Source organism: Melospiza melodia, chromosome 3, assembly GCF_035770615.1.
Source record: "Melospiza melodia melodia isolate bMelMel2 chromosome 3, bMelMel2.pri, whole genome shotgun sequence".
Lineage (NCBI taxonomy): Eukaryota > Metazoa > Chordata > Aves > Passeriformes > Passerellidae > Melospiza > Melospiza melodia.
In genome coordinates, this window is record NC_086196.1 from 70206494 (window position 1) to 70223888 (window position 17395).

The window sequence follows — 17395 nt, forward strand, 5'->3', positions numbered from 1 at the left end:
TGGAGATTGCTTAGACTGAGCTCTATATGAGATGACTGAAATATGCCCTTGAACATGAGTGGTATTGTTGCTTACAAACTGGATATTGATACTCAGATCAATATGAAACTTTAAATCAATTTAGATACAGAGAAAAAAGCCCAGGTTGTACAGTGACAAAGTCAGTTCAATAACAGCTGTATACAAACTAAATGTAATTTCAAGGCCATGAAAACAGAATTTTACTTATTAAGAAAGATAGAAGCTGAAATATGTGTGGTGCTTCTTCTCCTAGGGAGAATGTATAAGCTGGAAAGCCAGAGGAATCTGGAGATAGAAAGAAAAACATATTTGAAAACTCTAAAATAAATTGCGATATAGGCAGCAAAGGAAAAATTAGGAGGGAAATTTCACATACACACACACACAAAAAAGAAAATTAAAATTGTCATTATGGTTGCAAAAGAACACTGAGAAAAATGTAGAATGGAAATTGTAAATATTTAAAGATGTGCATGATGAAAGAAATTTTCTATCCATGATGATGATATCCTTTATATGTTTTGGAGATATTAGAAACAAATGTCTGTTGCAAAGGAAAAAAATGGCTCAGTTCTCTCAGAACTGAAATGAGAGAACATTTACACACAAAGAGATAAACCTCAAGCTGTCAAAGGAAATTCCTTATATAGTGCTCTCAAGTCACTGTTTTCTAGATCCCCTTGATAAAAATGGACATAACAGTACTTTTTCACCTCAAAGAATTAGTGAAACAGAGAGCACTTCACAATGTTTAGCATATATATGCTATTGTAATGAGGCCAGTGCACACATCTTACTACCTAAACTTGGTAGTCTCTACTAGGGAGAAAACTTATATTAAGGAATAAATTAATAACTCACTTTGAATAATTGGCATTCTAATTTAATATGTGACTGTGTTTTGGCTTGATTTATACACTGATTTTAAAAATGAAGGGTAAATGGTTTCTGTCCTAGTTCTGCTTTATCCAAACCCAAGATGCATGCACTTTTTTCAGGCACAGTTTATATTAGTGTTTGCTTTTTGTACTTTCCTGCAGTGAGTATTTTCTAAGACCTGTGCTCTGCTGAACGCCCATGGAAACTTCTTCAGTGGGCAGGTTTCTCCTGTGCTATGGTGTAGTGTGAGTGCTTCCCGTTTCCTGGTGCTCAGAAGCCGGTGCAGGCTGACTGGCACTGCTGTACTGGGGCAAGACCCAAGGGTGCACCCATGCTTTGTCCCTGAATCCTGCAGACCCAGCTCCCATGGCAAGGGAAGCCCAGGCCCAGCTGGAGGATGAGCCGCAGCACGCTGCAGCTGGGCGTTGGTCTGCAGGATCTGTGCAGCAGGACCCTGGGGCGTGCCAAGGCATGCAGGGCAGACTAAGCACAGGCTCTGACACTCAGAATGTGAGAAACGACTGCTCCAACTTTCCAGGCTTCCTTTGAAGTCGATGGGAACTCGCCTGAGTAGGGTACACATGAAAATGGAATAGAAGCGTACGGTTTTGGCCTGTTAGGACATGGGTGTCAATAGAAAATACTTCATTGCTGAAATCATAAACAGCTTGCTAAATAATTGGGGCTTAAGAATACTCCACCCAACGGCTTGCTGATTAGAATGTTCACAGGGAGGTGAGCGTAGATCTCCTCTCCTGTCTCCTGAGTGGATATTTCAGCCACTGACTTGCACTAAGTGGTGATTTTGTTCTCTCCCTTTTTCCTCCATTTCTTTCCAGTTTTTACTCTGTCCTTGTTAAGCACTTAAAAAAAGCCCACCAAAACAACACCTGGAATCTGAAGTGTGGACACTTCCTCCCTTAAATCCCAAAGCCTGACAGGGTTTAGTGCCTTCCTTTCCTTGGTGTTGCTCAGTGCCTAGCTGCTAGCAGCTCCTGGAAGACCACTGTGAGTTCCTCTCGTGGGTGACTGACTTTCCCCACACAGGGGACACAGGAACTCAGGAACTTTGGTCTGCATCTGCTGCGTGTAACTAAAACTAAATGCATCAGTGCAGAGCATGGTGACTCTTAAATTACTGTGTTGACTAAGCCTGAAGCCCAGAAGAGCTGAAGTGAAATCACAAGAGAAAATGACCATAAGAGAGAGATAATGACTGCTGATCTTATTTTAGTGATGTAAATAAAATGTGCTGCATCAATACACAGTAACTGATGAGATGAGGAGTCTGGACTGGAAGAAAGACAGGGTCAGTTACCCTTGTCCTCCCTTATTGAAGGCAACTAGACCATGTAATTCCTTTCACAAGCTGGTGATCCTCCAGCCTGACATTATACATTCTGTATAAGTAATAACTAGAGCTTATAGCTCGGGTGCAAGTGCAGTTACATGTAGATAAATATCTAGGTAAAACAGATGTCTTGTATGTGAAAGTGGTATATTGAGCATGCATTGCAGTTAAGACATCAGTAATTGTTACATGCAGTTTCAGTGTTACTTACTTTGAGAGAAACATGGCTGGCTTGGACTCTTGAAGTCTAAGTTGTGTTTTTCCATATATAGCTTCCTGTTAAATATTCTACACAGCAGCCACTATGCTTAGGTTCTTCCCTAAGTGGTCATTTTGAATGGCAAGCGGCTCAGCACTTATTGACAGGTTGCTTTCTTGTTTAAAAATAGAAGAATGTGTGGATCCTTGTACACAGCAGGTAGCCAAGCAATAACGAAAGTGATTGATGATAAAAAGCTTGCTTTCTACTCTCCTGTCATCAACAACCTATTGGGATCAAGAGAACACTAGGATAGAAATTAATCTTCCTTGAGTTATTCTAAACAGTCAACTGATAGGAGATTTCTTTGATCTCATTCAATTGAAATTGATTAATTCTGTTAATTACTCTGTTTGAACTGAGTTAGCAGGAATTTTCTGCGTGTTGCAGCATCCTTGATGGTTTGCCTTCTTGCATGCCAAACAAGAAAACTTGGTAAAGAATGTGAAAGCAGATGATGTCAACCTAGTGTTTGCTGACCTAGACTGATAATGACTAGCAGTGCTAATATCTGTAGAAATGATCAGATGTTATTTGTTCCTGTACTTTGATTTTTTACTAAAACTGTCATTGTTTAAAATACATAAACAGTCCTTGGGGCAGGAACTCATGAATTCTTCTGCCAAGGAAATGCATAATCACTAAGGTAGGAATATTTTCTCTCTTTCTCCCTCTGTCCATTTCATACCTCATGAATCTTTAATCTTATAGGAAGAACTGGGATTACATTAGAGTTCTTTGATTCCTGCTGGACTATGGGATTGTTGTAAATCTAGGGTGTTCCCCCAAGTTTTATGCATTCTCCTTATTCCTGATGCCTGCTGGGAGGGTTCAGATTAACATTAATAGTGCAGGACTAACCTCTTACCTGGAATCTTTTTTTTCTGGTTAGCAAACTGAATCTTATGAGCTAGAGGAGATATTTGGAGTGCTTGGAAATGTACAAATAGACTGATATACACTGAAGGATTTGCCACATACCGAGGACACGGCTGCTTCAGGTTTGTCAGCCATCCTGAAATCTGTTTTTGCTCTATCTAGCCTTCAGTCAAAAAGAAAACTAATTCATTGTGCTAAAATGTTATTATTAAAAAAAATTATCAGTGAGTATTTCTGGAGAGAGGTATGAGAAATGAAACAATAAAACATGTTGTAGGTACATCTTATTCTAGCTAAGCTTCAAAGTGGTTTGTCTTTCCCATGTAGAAGGGACTTGAGCCAAAATAATTTCCAAAATACTTGCCACAGTTCTCTGGTGCTGCGATCCAGTTCTCTTGCATCCTGCCTGATACAGGTAAGTCTCTGCTCTGTAAAGATGCCTTTGGAGTGCCTTTCTGTGACACTGTAGCTCAGCTGGAAGTCAGCAGCTAATTGACTCTGAAGAAACCCTTTATGCAACAGGAAGGCAAAACATCCTGACAAGCTCAGTACTTGCTGATGTAAGTAAGCAAACAGGTAAACAGGTCATTTACCTGTTTTCAGTAAAATTCTTTCTGCTGATGGCAAGGGAGGTGAAACTTGCTAAGCGCCCACATGAGTGTATTGCTATTTATAAAACTCAAGTGTAAAACCTCTTGTGCACAAACATGTAAGTGAGAACAACAAATATAGCTCAGTATTATTTCCTAGACATCACAGGGCAGTGCTCTGGAGTCCAGTAAAGAACTAGGATCAGTGATCTCTGAGTGTGACTTGCTTGAACTGGGTGTACTTGAACCCTGGAATGATAGGCTCTGTACAGGAAGGTTAAAGATGTGGATTTAAATGCATTCATGCAGAAGAAATGCCTTTATGCAGAAGAAATAATTAGAGTTCTTTTCGCTTATCCTGAGAAAGTCTTGCAATCACTGCCCTATTATGTAAAATCTGGAGACTTCTCTTCTGTTTATGTTTTCAAAGAAAGCAGTAACCATATCTACTGTTTGCATAAAGTTTGTTCTGCTTGCCTTCCAAACAAGCCAAGTGAAGAGCTATTTTCTGGACCAATTGGGCATAAGAATTGGGCATAATGCTGAGCAGCATGGTGGGAAGTGTGTTTGTGTCCAGAAGCAGAAAGCTTGTTCAAGAACACCAGTGGTGAAAACTGAGCCACACAGAAATGAAAATAAATTGCTTTCCTCGGGGATCGCTATTTTGCTTCTAGACACCTCTGTCCACGTCAGATGTTACATCTTTCACCTGCAAAATGACATAAAACTCCCAAAGTAGCTGACAAAAAGCTAACTCCAGAGCTGGAGGCAACACTTACATGCAATGGAAGTACCATAATTAAGGGAGTTTACCATGTTGAGGAGTCAGGGCTCCCAGTTTGAGTGTGCTGCTGGGAAGATCATTCCTGCCCTGCCATCAGAAGCTGGAAATACTTTTTTTGTTATGTTGCACAATCCTTTCCATGCAGGAACCGCCTCTGAATTCCCACATAGCTCCTTGTGTGGGGTTCTGCTCTGATGTACAGCAGATATATCCGAAATCCATCACGTGTGGATTGTATGTATTTTTATGGATTTGCTAGCAGGATGAAGGACCTGCTCCCTGTGACCCTGCAAGTTAGGAATAAGGGATGGGGTTTTTTCCCCACAAATATACTTTACTAGTTATAATATTGTGATCAGAGCTCACTTTTCAAAATATTCTAGGCAATTTTTATGAGTTAGTAAAAATCACCAGATCTTCTCTCTAAAATAAAGAAATTGCCAATAAGTCCCCAAGAATCTGGTGCAAATAGTCAGCCTGAGGCTTCTTTACTCACTGCTTTTGTTGTATGTCTTTCATTGAGATACTCTTACTGGATAAAGCCTTAGGTAAATTTTTTGAGTCATAATCCCCTTAATATCCGAAGCTGTTATGGGAGAGAACATGAAAAGCTAAGAAAGCAATAATTTCAGAAATTGGTTTCTTTATGGATTTTCTATTAACTTTTCCCTGGCAATCATGCTCGTTAATTTGGTAGGCTCCCCTTTTTAACACACAACACACACAAAATCACAGAAAGTTTATATAAATTGTTATAGGGGGTCACTTACGCTGTGTTTGTTGCCAATATAAATAATTTAGAAAAATAATTATTTTTATTGAAGAGTACATTTTACACTAACATAATGATTTTTTTACAATTTTACTCACCCCTTTTTTGTGATGAGGCAATTAATCTTTTTGGGCAAATGATTACAAAAATATTAATCTGCTGAGAATTTTAGAAATAGAACAGCTTTTATGTCCAGGCTGCTAAAATGTAATGGAAATTTCATAATATTAATTTTAGCTGTTTTATGTGAAGGGATCATACAAAATAACTTTCTCACCAGGCCAAGCCCTAAGCGCATCTGGTTCTGTTTGGTGCCTGGGGTATTACATCTGGGGTATATTTATATTTGCTGTGCAAAGAGGAAAATATGGGCCAGTCTTGCCCTGTATTTTCTACCTATATTTTCCTTGGAGCCAGAGTCCAACTTTTAATGTTCCCTCTACCAAGAGAAAATAAAACATAAGACTGTACAAGCCCATGGCTGAGTTTCTTTGCATGCTTAACATCAGTGGCAGGACACAATAGAAACACCTTTCTTCCAGCAAAAGTACGTGGATTAGAAGCCACTTCAAAGCTGAAGAGGTGAGCATGAGTAGCCTGTTCTCCTGCCAACACAGGCCATAACTGCCAGTCAAAGATTAAACCACTAAGCCCTCAATTTCAAGATCACACTTTAAAGAAAATAGAAGGAAGTGCCTTCAAGGATGAAAGTGCTGAGCAATGCCAATGCATGATGCATCTGAATGGCAGGAATTTGTTTCTTGCTGCCCAAATACCTTATGAGAACTGGGCTCTGCTCACCCAGCTTTCTGCCTGTATGGTGTTAGTGACATCTTTGTCACAGCAGAAAGAACAAGCACTAGAACTGAATTAAAAAAAAAAAAAAAAAAAAAAAAAAAGAAAGAAAAGACTACCAAAAGTTATCTTTCCTTAAAATACTGTAGCATCCTTTCCAGACATACCTCTATATAGCTGAACATAGAGTTTGCCAAAAAATATTCTCTTGTGCATATTTGAAAATAATTCATGGATTTCATTACACTTTTATGCTTTTATGGCTAAAGCCAGATAGAGTAGAGTCTGGTGGTTTTAAAACATAGATACCTAATGTTCTCCTTTTTCATCACCTCATTTGTATTCTTTATTTCTGCTAGCAAGTTCTTTCATTAGCCCTGCATGATACTTATTTAGTATTGCCAGGGCTATTTTCTCTTGTTTTCTCTTTGTCTGTTTTGTTTTGTTTCTTCCAAATTTGATTTGTGAATTACTCCAAAAAAAAAAGCACTAATGCTATTTTAGGTGATTTCCAGTGTCCCCTGTCTGTATTTTATTTTATTTTCAGATTGCTGTGTCATAACTCTGTGCCACTAATTCTAGAGTTCCCTAAAATGTGGATATAGTACTTTACAAATACAAAAAGTCCTCCTCTCCTCAAGGCATGATTTAAAAGTAAGCTTACTGACTCAAGGAAAATTCCCTTTAGAGTCGGCACAAACTTTGGCAATTCTCATCAGGCCTGAGGTGTGCAGTCATACATATGTTTTTTTCTTTCAAAATATTCCCTGCTCTTTTCCAATCTGCAAAGACAATATGGAGATTAGGTTTCCATCTCATCTCATCCAGTAGCACCATGAAAATCAGTTGCATGGTTGGTACTATTGGGTGTGGACAGACAGATATGAAATCTAGATATTCCCATTGTCAGCCTCCTTATTTGAAGAGACCACAATGGCAAAAATGGAAAACAAATTACAAACCAGTAATTTTGCAGAACATTTTGGTGATTACAGAAAAGCATTTTGTAATCATCCCAAGGCACTACTAGCTGTCCATCAAGGACATCAGTAATTCAAAGCAGTCGTAAGATTTTTCTGTGCATAAATAATCCATAATAATGGTGACATACGGCAATTCCCATTTATCATTGATGAAAATGGCACTGAAAGTTAGTTATAATCATTGCTTCTGAAGCACTCCAAGCATAATAGATTTGTGGAAACAAATATGAAAAAAACAGTGGCAGAACATGTGATAAATAAATCCCATTAGGTCTGATAATACGACACAGGCAGGGAGGAAACCCACTGGGAGATCTGCAAGTCAGTAAAGAAAAATACACATTCACAATATTAATTACAACAGTCAGTGCTTTACAGGTTCTAAAACAACTTCCCTCTTGCTGCAAGTGGATAGATAGATAAGGCTTGCAAGCAATGGAATGAATTAGAACGTAATTAAGACTGACAACTGAGCTGTATAAAAATAGATGAGCACATGTAAACATTTTTTCTAGTAATTGATGAGGTGAGAAACAATGGTTTTTCTTCTGAATAAATAATTTGTCACACTGTAGGACAGACGCTCCTGTAGGTGTAATAACTTGTTAGTGAGGTAGAACTCATTAATATTGTGTGGTGCAGTCGACACGCTGGAGGGAAGGGATGCCATCCAGAGGGACCCTGACATGCTTGGGAGGTGTCACTCAACATGAGCTGGAAATGTGCATCACAGCCCAGAAAGCCAACCAAATCCTGGGCTGCATCCAAGGGAACATGGCCAGCAGGTCAAAGGAGGTGATTCTCCCCCTCTGCTCTGCTCTGGTGAGTCCTCACCTGCAGTTCTGCATCCAGATCTGGGGACCCCAACATAAGAAGGACAGAGAACAGCTGGAGCAAGTCCAGAGAGGTAATGAAGTTGAAAATAGGACTGGAGAACCTGCCCTACAAAGACAGGCTGAAAAATTTGGGGCTGTTCAGCTCAGAGACAAGAAGGCTGCATGGAGAGCTCATAGCAACCTTCCATTATCTGAGGGGTCCTACAGGGAAGCAGGAGAGGGACTCTTTGTCAGGAACTGCAGTGACAGGACAAGAGGGAAGGGGTATAACTTAGAAAGAGGGGAATTTTAATTTAGATATTAGGAAGAAATCCTTTACACTTGGGGTGGTGAGGCACTGGAACAGGTGGCCCAGAGAGGTTGTGTATGCCAAACCCTGGAGCTGTTCAAGGCCAGGTTGGATACAGCTTTGAGCAACCTGGTCTAGTAGGAGGTGTCCCTGCTCATGGCCGGTGGGTTGGGACCAGATGGTCTTTAGGGTTGCTGCCAACACTTAACATTCTATGATTCTGTGATTTGCAATACATATTCTAGTTGCCCTATGTATGCTTAACTAATTTCAAAATGTGAATTAGATGAGATCACATATTTTTCAATGTGTCTGTTTTAGGGCTTTACCATTTTCAGAGGCTCTGCCTCTGAGTGCCACTCAGCTGCAAGTGTCTCCTGCCTATTGCCTTCTTCCCAGTGCTGGGAGGGTGTGTTTTCAGCATAGTCACTCAAGCAGCCTGGCATCCTTGCTGCCTGTGAAGAACATGGTCTGCCTTCTCCTTTGCTCCACAGAGAAGCAGGCTGTGTGCCATTAGTACCTCATTTAGTTTAAATTCCCATAGCAGGATACAGCTAATGGTTTATGGTGATATACAGTGGCATGGCATGGCCTTAATGTCATAATTATCCATAAAGAACTGACAGAGATCTTTTAATGTCTCCAAAGAAGTCAAGGGACGAGTAATTTTTAAGTTCTGCTGAATAAGTAAAATGAACCTTAAAATTAACTTACTATGTAAGTCCAGTAGTGTTTCTGCAAATCTTTCTGCTAATAATACCTAGCAATAAGAGAGGTTTATCCTTGACTTTAACTGGGTGTACAGTTTGGCCAAATTCTGAAGAGAGGCAGAGATTTCCTGCTATTATGTGATGAGGAAGAGAGGATGCCGTGTTCAGGAGGTCCCAAAACCTATAGCAATCCACTGTTTGATCAGAGGCACAGGTTCCCTGTGGCAAATCAATCAGGTGCCCACATGAATAAGCTGCTGTTGAAGTCAGCGAGGCAAATGTCCTCACTGGAACCCTTGTCGTAGCAGTCCCCTGGGAGTATAGAAATTCTCAGCAGCTAAATAAGTTTGAGGAAGGCTGGAACCTGAGGTGCCTCCCATTACACAGCTGCTTGAAGGAGAAGAGCATTTATTGCTCACCGAGGTGGGGGCTTAGCAGAAGCCTCTTGTTCTGGGTGCAAAGCAAGTGTTCTTCATGACCTCCCAGGGACGGGATAGCTCCTGAATTAGGAAGAGGAAAAGAAAGTGTTACTGACAGGTAAGAGTACCTTTTACTTGAGACTTTCAAATTGGTCTTTATAGGGTAATTCTTCTCTGGAATAACTGTTTCTCTGCAAGTGATCTTGTGTCCTATCAAAGCTATGTTTAGGTCATCTGCAGCTGTTATTTCCATGAATATGGGATTGCTGTGTCTATCATGCAACTTCAACTTCCTCTGCATGCTGCATGCCTGTCTCTTTTGGCTGAGCCTACTGTTAACATTTCAAAGAGTCGAGCAGCTTCCAGTACCCACCCGTCTGTGAGTATTGTGGTCATCCCAAATTATGCCAGTACATTTTTAGACAGCATTTGACAGTCCTGTACATTGTGAGTTTTTCTCATGTTAGCATGAAATACACAAACCTGCTTACACTTAATCTTAGAAAATTTTTTCCCAGTTTGTTCAGATAAATGTCTTTGGCTCAGCAGCAAATCCATTTGCTTGCAAGGCTGGAGCTCTGTGTTTTAGCCCCTTTTATTACTAAATTTTGTGTGTGTTGGTTAGTGGGAAGTTTTGTCAGCACTGCATTTAAGTGTGTTTGGTTAGCAAAGCTCAGACCTGATGCGTCAAGCTGGTCGAATGTCAGTTCCAAATTAGAGGGCAAAGTGGTCACACACAATATTCAAACAATGTGTGGTGTACATTGCAAAAAAAATATTGATGGGCACGACTCCATAGAGTAAAGGCTAGTGCTGTAAAAGGCCTCCAGAAAATAGGAGTTGCTGTACACAATGGTTTTTATTGTAGACTACACAAAGAATTACTGGTTTTCTTGCTGAATTTGAAGATCGATGCTGTATGTGGAGCGTTTATATCCCTGCTAGAAATGAGAATGCACAGCTCAAGTCCACTCAAAGTAAGTGTACGATGAGGATCCAGCTGAGGACTGCATCTGGGATCAAATAGGTGGAAAATATCAACCAACTGAAAGTAGACATTGGAGATGTTTACTAGGTAATTATTGGAAATAACTGCTTCCCCAGAGATAGCTCTTCAGGTCTTAAGGTTAAGGCACCAATGCAGTCATTCCTGGAGCAGATCTCAAAATGGTTTCTTCCCATTGGGTGGAATCACTAAATTTAAGGCCTGCTCCAAACCCTCCCGAAGCTATTGGAAGGCTTCCCATGGATTTCAATTTGTAGGCAATAAATATGAGCCTTTTAAAGCTTTTAATAATAACTCCTTCACTCAAAGAAAAACAAAATCTCATTCCAAATATTTAGATTGCTAAAGAAAGGCATGTAGTATTTTCCACAGTATTTTATGGAGACACAGGTCAGCATGGAGGAAAATGTTCACGCCTGTTTTTCCATAGGATGTTCAAAGAAATCCTGCGAAATTACTCTTTTCCATGAGATAGGAACAGCCAGTGTTTACATAGGCTAATGATTAAGAAATCTGCTGGAAAGAACGGAGAAAATATTATTTTTTGGGGGGGACAGTATTTAATATTAAAAATATTCAGGTGTGAGAATCTTACATCTTTGAGAATTCCTTGAATGAGGGAGTATCAGCAATCAGAAGCAGACATTTCTTTTATGTTTGAGTATTAGGTCTATGTTGATGAAGCCAACCCTGTGACTGAAGATCTGCTTGCAAGGGGCTGTTGGATTGGGCCCAGAGGCTCTCAGTACTCGACAAGTGCTCTGATGGTTCCCAGGGATGGGCAGCAATGAGCTACAGCTCGCTCTGAAAGAGCAGGGGCAGCTTCCTGCCCTGTGCTGCATCTTCTGGAGACTTGTGGACACGCAGCGTGAGAGTGGTGATTGATGTTGCTGAAATGGGAGTCCTGAGGAACTCAATATTACACTCATTTGTATTATGTCACATTGATATGGAGAAGCGTTAAAATAAGCGACTTCTAAAGTGTTTGCTGATGGTGCTGCTGATTTAAGTGGGATTATAGCCCATTAAACACCCGATGTATGACTGTCTTTGGCCATTTTACAGATACAGCCTCTGGCTTTAAATGCTTGAGACTTATACCCATTTGTTACGGTGAGTAATTTTTTTAGACTTTTTAGAGAGTGGCTGTGGGAGCAGTTTTTGGTTTCTCTTGGTAAATCCTTTTCTAGGATTTGTCTTCACGCTCTTCACCTCAGTGTGAACAACTGACCCATGGATAGTGTCACAGGTGACAGATGACTGGGAAATAGGGGAGTTAGCCCACGGCAAAGATAGCAAGGATAATTTCAGGCTTTTTAGTGGCAGAAAGCACAGTTGAAGCAGCATTTCTGATGTATCTATCAGACAGAAATGGAAGAAGGCGGTGCGCAGGCGGCGCGTGCGATAGGAGAGCAGCTAGCATCCCTGCCTCCCCGATCCCACCTAGTTAACTCCTTGCAGCAGCACACCCGGGCTGCCGAGCACCGGGTTAAAGTCAGGCCGAGCCGGGGAGGACGGAACCGCCTGGCCCTTCAGCCCCGCGCCGTTCCCCGGCGAGGGCCGAGGTGTCCCCGCTTGTCCCCCCTCTCCTGCTAATTCGGTGACATTTCGGACAGTTCAAAAGTTCACGGGGAGTCTCGAGCGAGGCGACCGGGTTGTGGGGCCGGAGCGGGGACCGCCGGCAGGTCCAGCCTCGCCGGCGGGGTTGGCCGGTGCCTTCTCCTCCTCCCTCTGTCCCTCCCCTCTCCTCGCTTGTTTCCAGGCGAGACCTTGCTCTCCTGGAGAGAAGAGCAGGTACCGCTCTGCCTCCCCCGGCTCCCCTTCCACCTTCCCGCGGGCGCCCAGCAGCATCTGCCCAGCGGGCGGCGGGCGCGGAGGGGGCGCAGCCCCGGCGGGCCGGGAGCGGCGCGGAGCTGCTGCCCCCCCGCCGGCGGGGGGCGCGGAAGGGGCGCGGAAGGGCGGGGGGGCGAGCAGCGGTGCGGCTGCTCCTCGCCCCACAAAAGGCACCGCGGGGCTCGGGCTGCTCCGCACGCCCGGCGCACCGGAGCGCGCACGGACACGCACACACACACACACACACACACACACGGGCGCTCAGGCACACACGGACACACGGACACACTCGCACGCACTCGCACACACGGAGCGCCGCGATGTGCGATGCGCGATGCGCGACGTGAGGCACCTCGCACGCCGCGGGGCCGGGGAGAGCCGGCGGGATCCGCGTTGCCAGCCCGCCCGCCCCTGCCGCTCCCTCTCCTCCAGACCCATCCATCAGCCTCTTCCTATCGGTCTGCTCCTGCCTTTCTTTTCTTTTCCTTTTTTTTTTTTTGATTTTTTTTTTTGGAATTTGCTCTAACTGTATCTATCCAAGCATAGAAAAAATGCCTGCCCGTGGAGCGAGGAGAGGGCACCGGGTCGGTAAATAAGAAGTGAGTACGAGCACAATGGCGTGCCTCCCCGCTCCCAGCCCTGCGGATGCTGCATGCGCCCCTGCTTCCCCCGCACCGGACACCGGGATGCTCCCCGCGGCGGCCCGGGGCTCCTTTGTACCTTGCCTGGCTCCTCTCCCCTCCCTTCCCGGCCCCGCTCCCGCCGCGCCCCGGCTCCGCCGCCGGCCGCCTCGCCCCCGCGCCGCTCCCCGCGGCGGAGCATCCCAGCTGGCGGCAGCTCCGCGGGGGCTACCGGGGCTGCACCCCGCGGGGGCGGCGGCGGCCCCGGCGCGTTGCACCGGCCGCGGGGCGGGGGCGGCGGAGCGGCGGTGCCGGTGCCCGCTCCTTTGTTCGCCGCCGGCGGCCGCGGCGGGTCGGCGCTGCTCCGGGCGGGCTCGGCGGCCCCGGCCGCGCCGAGAGCGCTCCCCGGCACCGGCCCTGGGGATCGGGAGGGCTCGGGGGCTGCCGCAGGAGAGGAGGCGGCGGCGGGAAAGGGGCTCCCCCGGCAAGGTGCGGGACGGGGGGGCCGTGCCCGAGCCGCCGGTGCCCGTGGGGCGGGGGCCGGAGCCGTGGGAGGCGTGACCGCGGCGCGCCTGGAGCGCCCGGCGCCCACCCCGCGGGATGCCTGGGGTGCCCCGGGTCCCCGCCCGGCCCCCCGGGGCTGCCGCGCTGCCCCTGAGCCCTTCTCCCGGAGCAGCGGCGTGTGCCCGAGCCCGGCGGGTTCCCGGGCGGCGACTCTGCCAAGTACCACCGCCTTCCCTGCAGGGACGCATCCCATCTCCGCCGTCCTGTGGGAGACTTTCCTCTCGATTTAGATCTGAGCTTTTCCCACCAGCGGGTGGAAGAGCTGTCGTGGCCATTTAAAATGTACTGGTCATTCAAAACAATTTAAATATAGCTTGTGTGGTTACTGCCGTGACCATCTTCCTGCAGGCGACCTTTATCTGGACTTGATGTGGAGGATTTTTTTTAGTGCCCGTGTAGTTACTGGTAGTCACATGAGTTATCCAAGTACTTGATTAACACACTCAGCCACTCTTTTCCTAACCCGGTGGGGTTTTTGTAGCTGTAAATAGAAGTACCTGCTGTAACAAATGCACGACTCTTCCAGTAAGCACACATGTGTTGTGTCGCTGTTTTCTGAAAGGTGTAATCAATAAACAATTAGCCTGTTAAGACCAGTATGATGAGCAATGTCTTATTTTTACGATTGTGTCTGGGGAGTTTAGAAGTGATCACACAGCTGTTCTCCGAGAGCATTTGTTGGAGCATAGGATAAAATAGCTGAAGGAGATGAGGTTTTGTATTTTCCTGATACTTCTGTAGTGCTGAGGTAGAACACAGCTGGAAGGCTGCTCAGCAGTGCTTGAGAGAACAGTGGACATAAAAAATCTCTGCAGCAAAATACTACCTTAGAGTAATTTAATGAAATGCAAGGATGTAGGGGAAGTATGCTTTTGGAAACTATTCCATATCATACGGTGACAGATGTAGAAAATGTTCCAAATGTGCTTATACATGTAGGATGGACACTACTACTCAGAGCAACAGATCTGAGTAAGATTTGAGTTGTAAGGTGTTATGGGATTAAGAGAAAGATGAAGCAGTTTAAGAATTCCATTTAGAAGCAACAGAATTTGTGTAATCTCTTGACAAGAAGTTTAGTTAGTGAAATCTGAGTGGCGCTGTGAACATTAACTTTGTTTTTCTGTTTTTGCCAGTGGCGGCACCTGACTTGCTGGATCCCAAATCGGCCACTCAGAACTCCAAACCAAGATTATCATTTTCCACCAAGCCTACCGTGCTCGCTTCACGGGAGGAAAACGATTCAGCCATTAATGTTATGAAATGGAAGACAGTCTCAACAATTTTTCTGGTGGTAGTCGTGTATTTAATAATTGGAGCAACAGTGTTTAAAGCCCTGGAGCAGCCTCATGAGACCTCCCAGAGAACCACCATTGTGATTCAGAAGCAGACGTTTGTATCTCAGCATTCCTGTGTGAATGCAACAGAGCTTGATGAACTGATTCAGGTAATCCATACCAAACCCCTCATCACCTTGCCTTAGAGGAACAAATGATACATGGCAGTGCTGCAGTGTTAAGGGGCAAACCTCTATTGGCAGGGCTCTGTATTGGCCGAGCGATGTAAAAAGTGTTAGACCAGAAGCTGAGCATTTGCATTTTCATGCAAAGCATCACGGTTGAAAAGCTATTGCTATTTTTAAGTCCAGTATGCTTGGTAGAGGGCCTTTTCACTGAAGCCTCCCATTATGCTAATTAAATGATTATTCATCAGCAATATATATAATTAATAGTTCACAAAGGAATTGGTATATTGATTGTGCTTTACAAGTTCTGTCAATATTTGAAGTGCCTAATTCTGAGGAAGAAGCTACACCATCCATTGCCTTAAAGAACTCCTAATTTACTGTGATTTTATCAAGCTAGCGTTCCTTCCAGCTGTATGTTTCTTTATATTGATTTTGTTTTAAGTACAGGAAAGCACCATGGACTTCCTACTTTGATCTTAAATCTCAATTTTCTCAGCTTCTTAAAGGCACATCCACAAATGATGTACATTGGTTTGTTCCTATTAACATGACTTTACCCTTGCAGGTCCCCTGCCTCAGAACCATGGTAGATGCTTAATTGCAGTAGCACAGAACTAGATCTGGAGCCCCATAAATCCCCTTCCAACTTAACTCCCATGAGTTCTTATGAATATCCAGTGGCACTAGAGGGAATAGCAGAGGGCTGCCAAATCACATCAGTTCTGGGCATGGGACAATGAAATGGGAGACTCGAGTGAACAGTCAAGAGTTGGCAAGGATTGACTCCTTCCTTAGCAGTGGCCATGGGGCTATCTGACTCTACAGAGCCCTAGATGGGACAGGGAGAGCAGGAGAGGATGTTGGGCACCCAGACTATGGCGAGCAGGAACTCTGGATCATGCCAGATGCATGGGCAGAAAAAAATTCTGGAAGTGTTGTTTGTCAGCAGATACGGCTGGGAGTTTAGAAGCTGGTTTTACCTCTCTAGACCAATCTGCATTGAGCATTAGCATGGACATGTTTTGTTTTTCAGTTTTAAATATAGAGTTCTGATGTGCTGAGTTATTTTTATGGTACACTACTTCTGAATTTTAAAGGTAAGCTGGGAAAATGTCTTGTATTTTGTGATTTCTCCCCTACCTTGTTGCTAAAACATATTCCAAAACTGCTACCCTTAAAATGCCTGTCAGACAGCTCCTCTCTCCACGAGTCCAACGAGGCATGCCTGAGGAGATGCTGCTGATAGTGATTTAGATGCTGTGTAATAACTGTGTTCCAGTGGTTTGACCAGCAGAATGTGAGATAATCTTTCAGAGAAATACACAAGCACATTCTGATGAAAAATAACTCTTGTAGCTACTATAAATATCCTCCTATGAAATTTTTAGGTCAGATACTGTACTTGTGAAGATAAAAAAAGAAATTTTGAAGCAATATTATCTTACATCATCTGTGAGATGGACCTTAAGGCAAAAACTGTTGAAGTTTGCTCTGGAGTACTTAGATATTTTAGCATTTATGATTCTCTGCCCAGAAGCACAGATTGATAATAAAAAAAACACTTCATCAGCATTCAACTTCCATTTGATGTTCTGTGTAAAATAAATGAGTTTCAGTACAATCATCAGAGAACAGATAACCACATCAGCATCAGCTTCCATCTCCACTAATGATCTTGCCACAACCAGAAAAACACAGGTGTGTGAAGCATGGGGAGGTGACACAGCCTCCCACAGCACATGGATGAGAGAGAATTGTGGAAAGAGTTTGCTCTGCTTACTGGTGGGGTAAATGGAAAACTTAATTTGCCCTTGATCCCCTCTGCTTCTCTGTAAAGAGCACCATGATGTGGAGGTAGGAATGGGCTGTTCCACTCCTTCCACAGGAGCAGAGCTGGGGCACAGGGAGCATCTTTGGGTGCCTTGCTTTATGCAAAGTGTGAGTGAATGACATCAAGTCAATAACATTAAGGGTTGGGAAATTTTGCGTTCCCAAAGTAAAATGAAAAAGCAATGGTAAAAGAGAGTCTCAAATTCATTTTTCCAGGTCTAGGCTACTATCTTACTCACTGGGCTTATATTTCTTCCCTAGTTGCCACTTTGCCACAAAAACTAAATTAGTGAAATACATTTTGTCTCCCTGAGATTGTGCCTGACTGCTATTACAATATAATGCAGTGTTTCTTCAGATTTTGTTGGATGTCTGTATGAATAAAAACAAATAGTGCGTGCAAGGAAAAAGTAAATGTTATTTAAGAATTCACTGAAAGCTATAAAACTGAAAATTAATATGTACTAGAGTAGAAGGGAGCTGGAATGATTAGTTTGTGTGAAGAAA

The 17395-nt window shown here is 43.8% G+C and overlaps 1 protein-coding gene across 2 annotated transcripts in view; it reads left to right on the plus strand.

The window, feature by feature from the left end:
- The window catches only part of KCNK2 (potassium two pore domain channel subfamily K member 2), a 130450-nt gene that overhangs the window by 40533 nt on the left and 72522 nt on the right, over nucleotides 1-17395 (plus strand). Inside the window, exons 1-2 of one of the 2 annotated variants that reach the window (XM_063152179.1) lie at nucleotides 12663-13005; nucleotides 14727-15037. In XM_063152179.1, the coding sequence (XP_063008249.1) occupies nucleotide 13005; nucleotides 14727-15037 (312 nt within the window). In that variant the 5' untranslated portion in view covers nucleotides 12663-13004. Of the gene's footprint in view, nucleotides 1-12662; nucleotides 13006-14726; nucleotides 15038-17395 lie in introns of those variants that run through there. The other variant, XM_063152178.1, reaches the window with a different exon arrangement.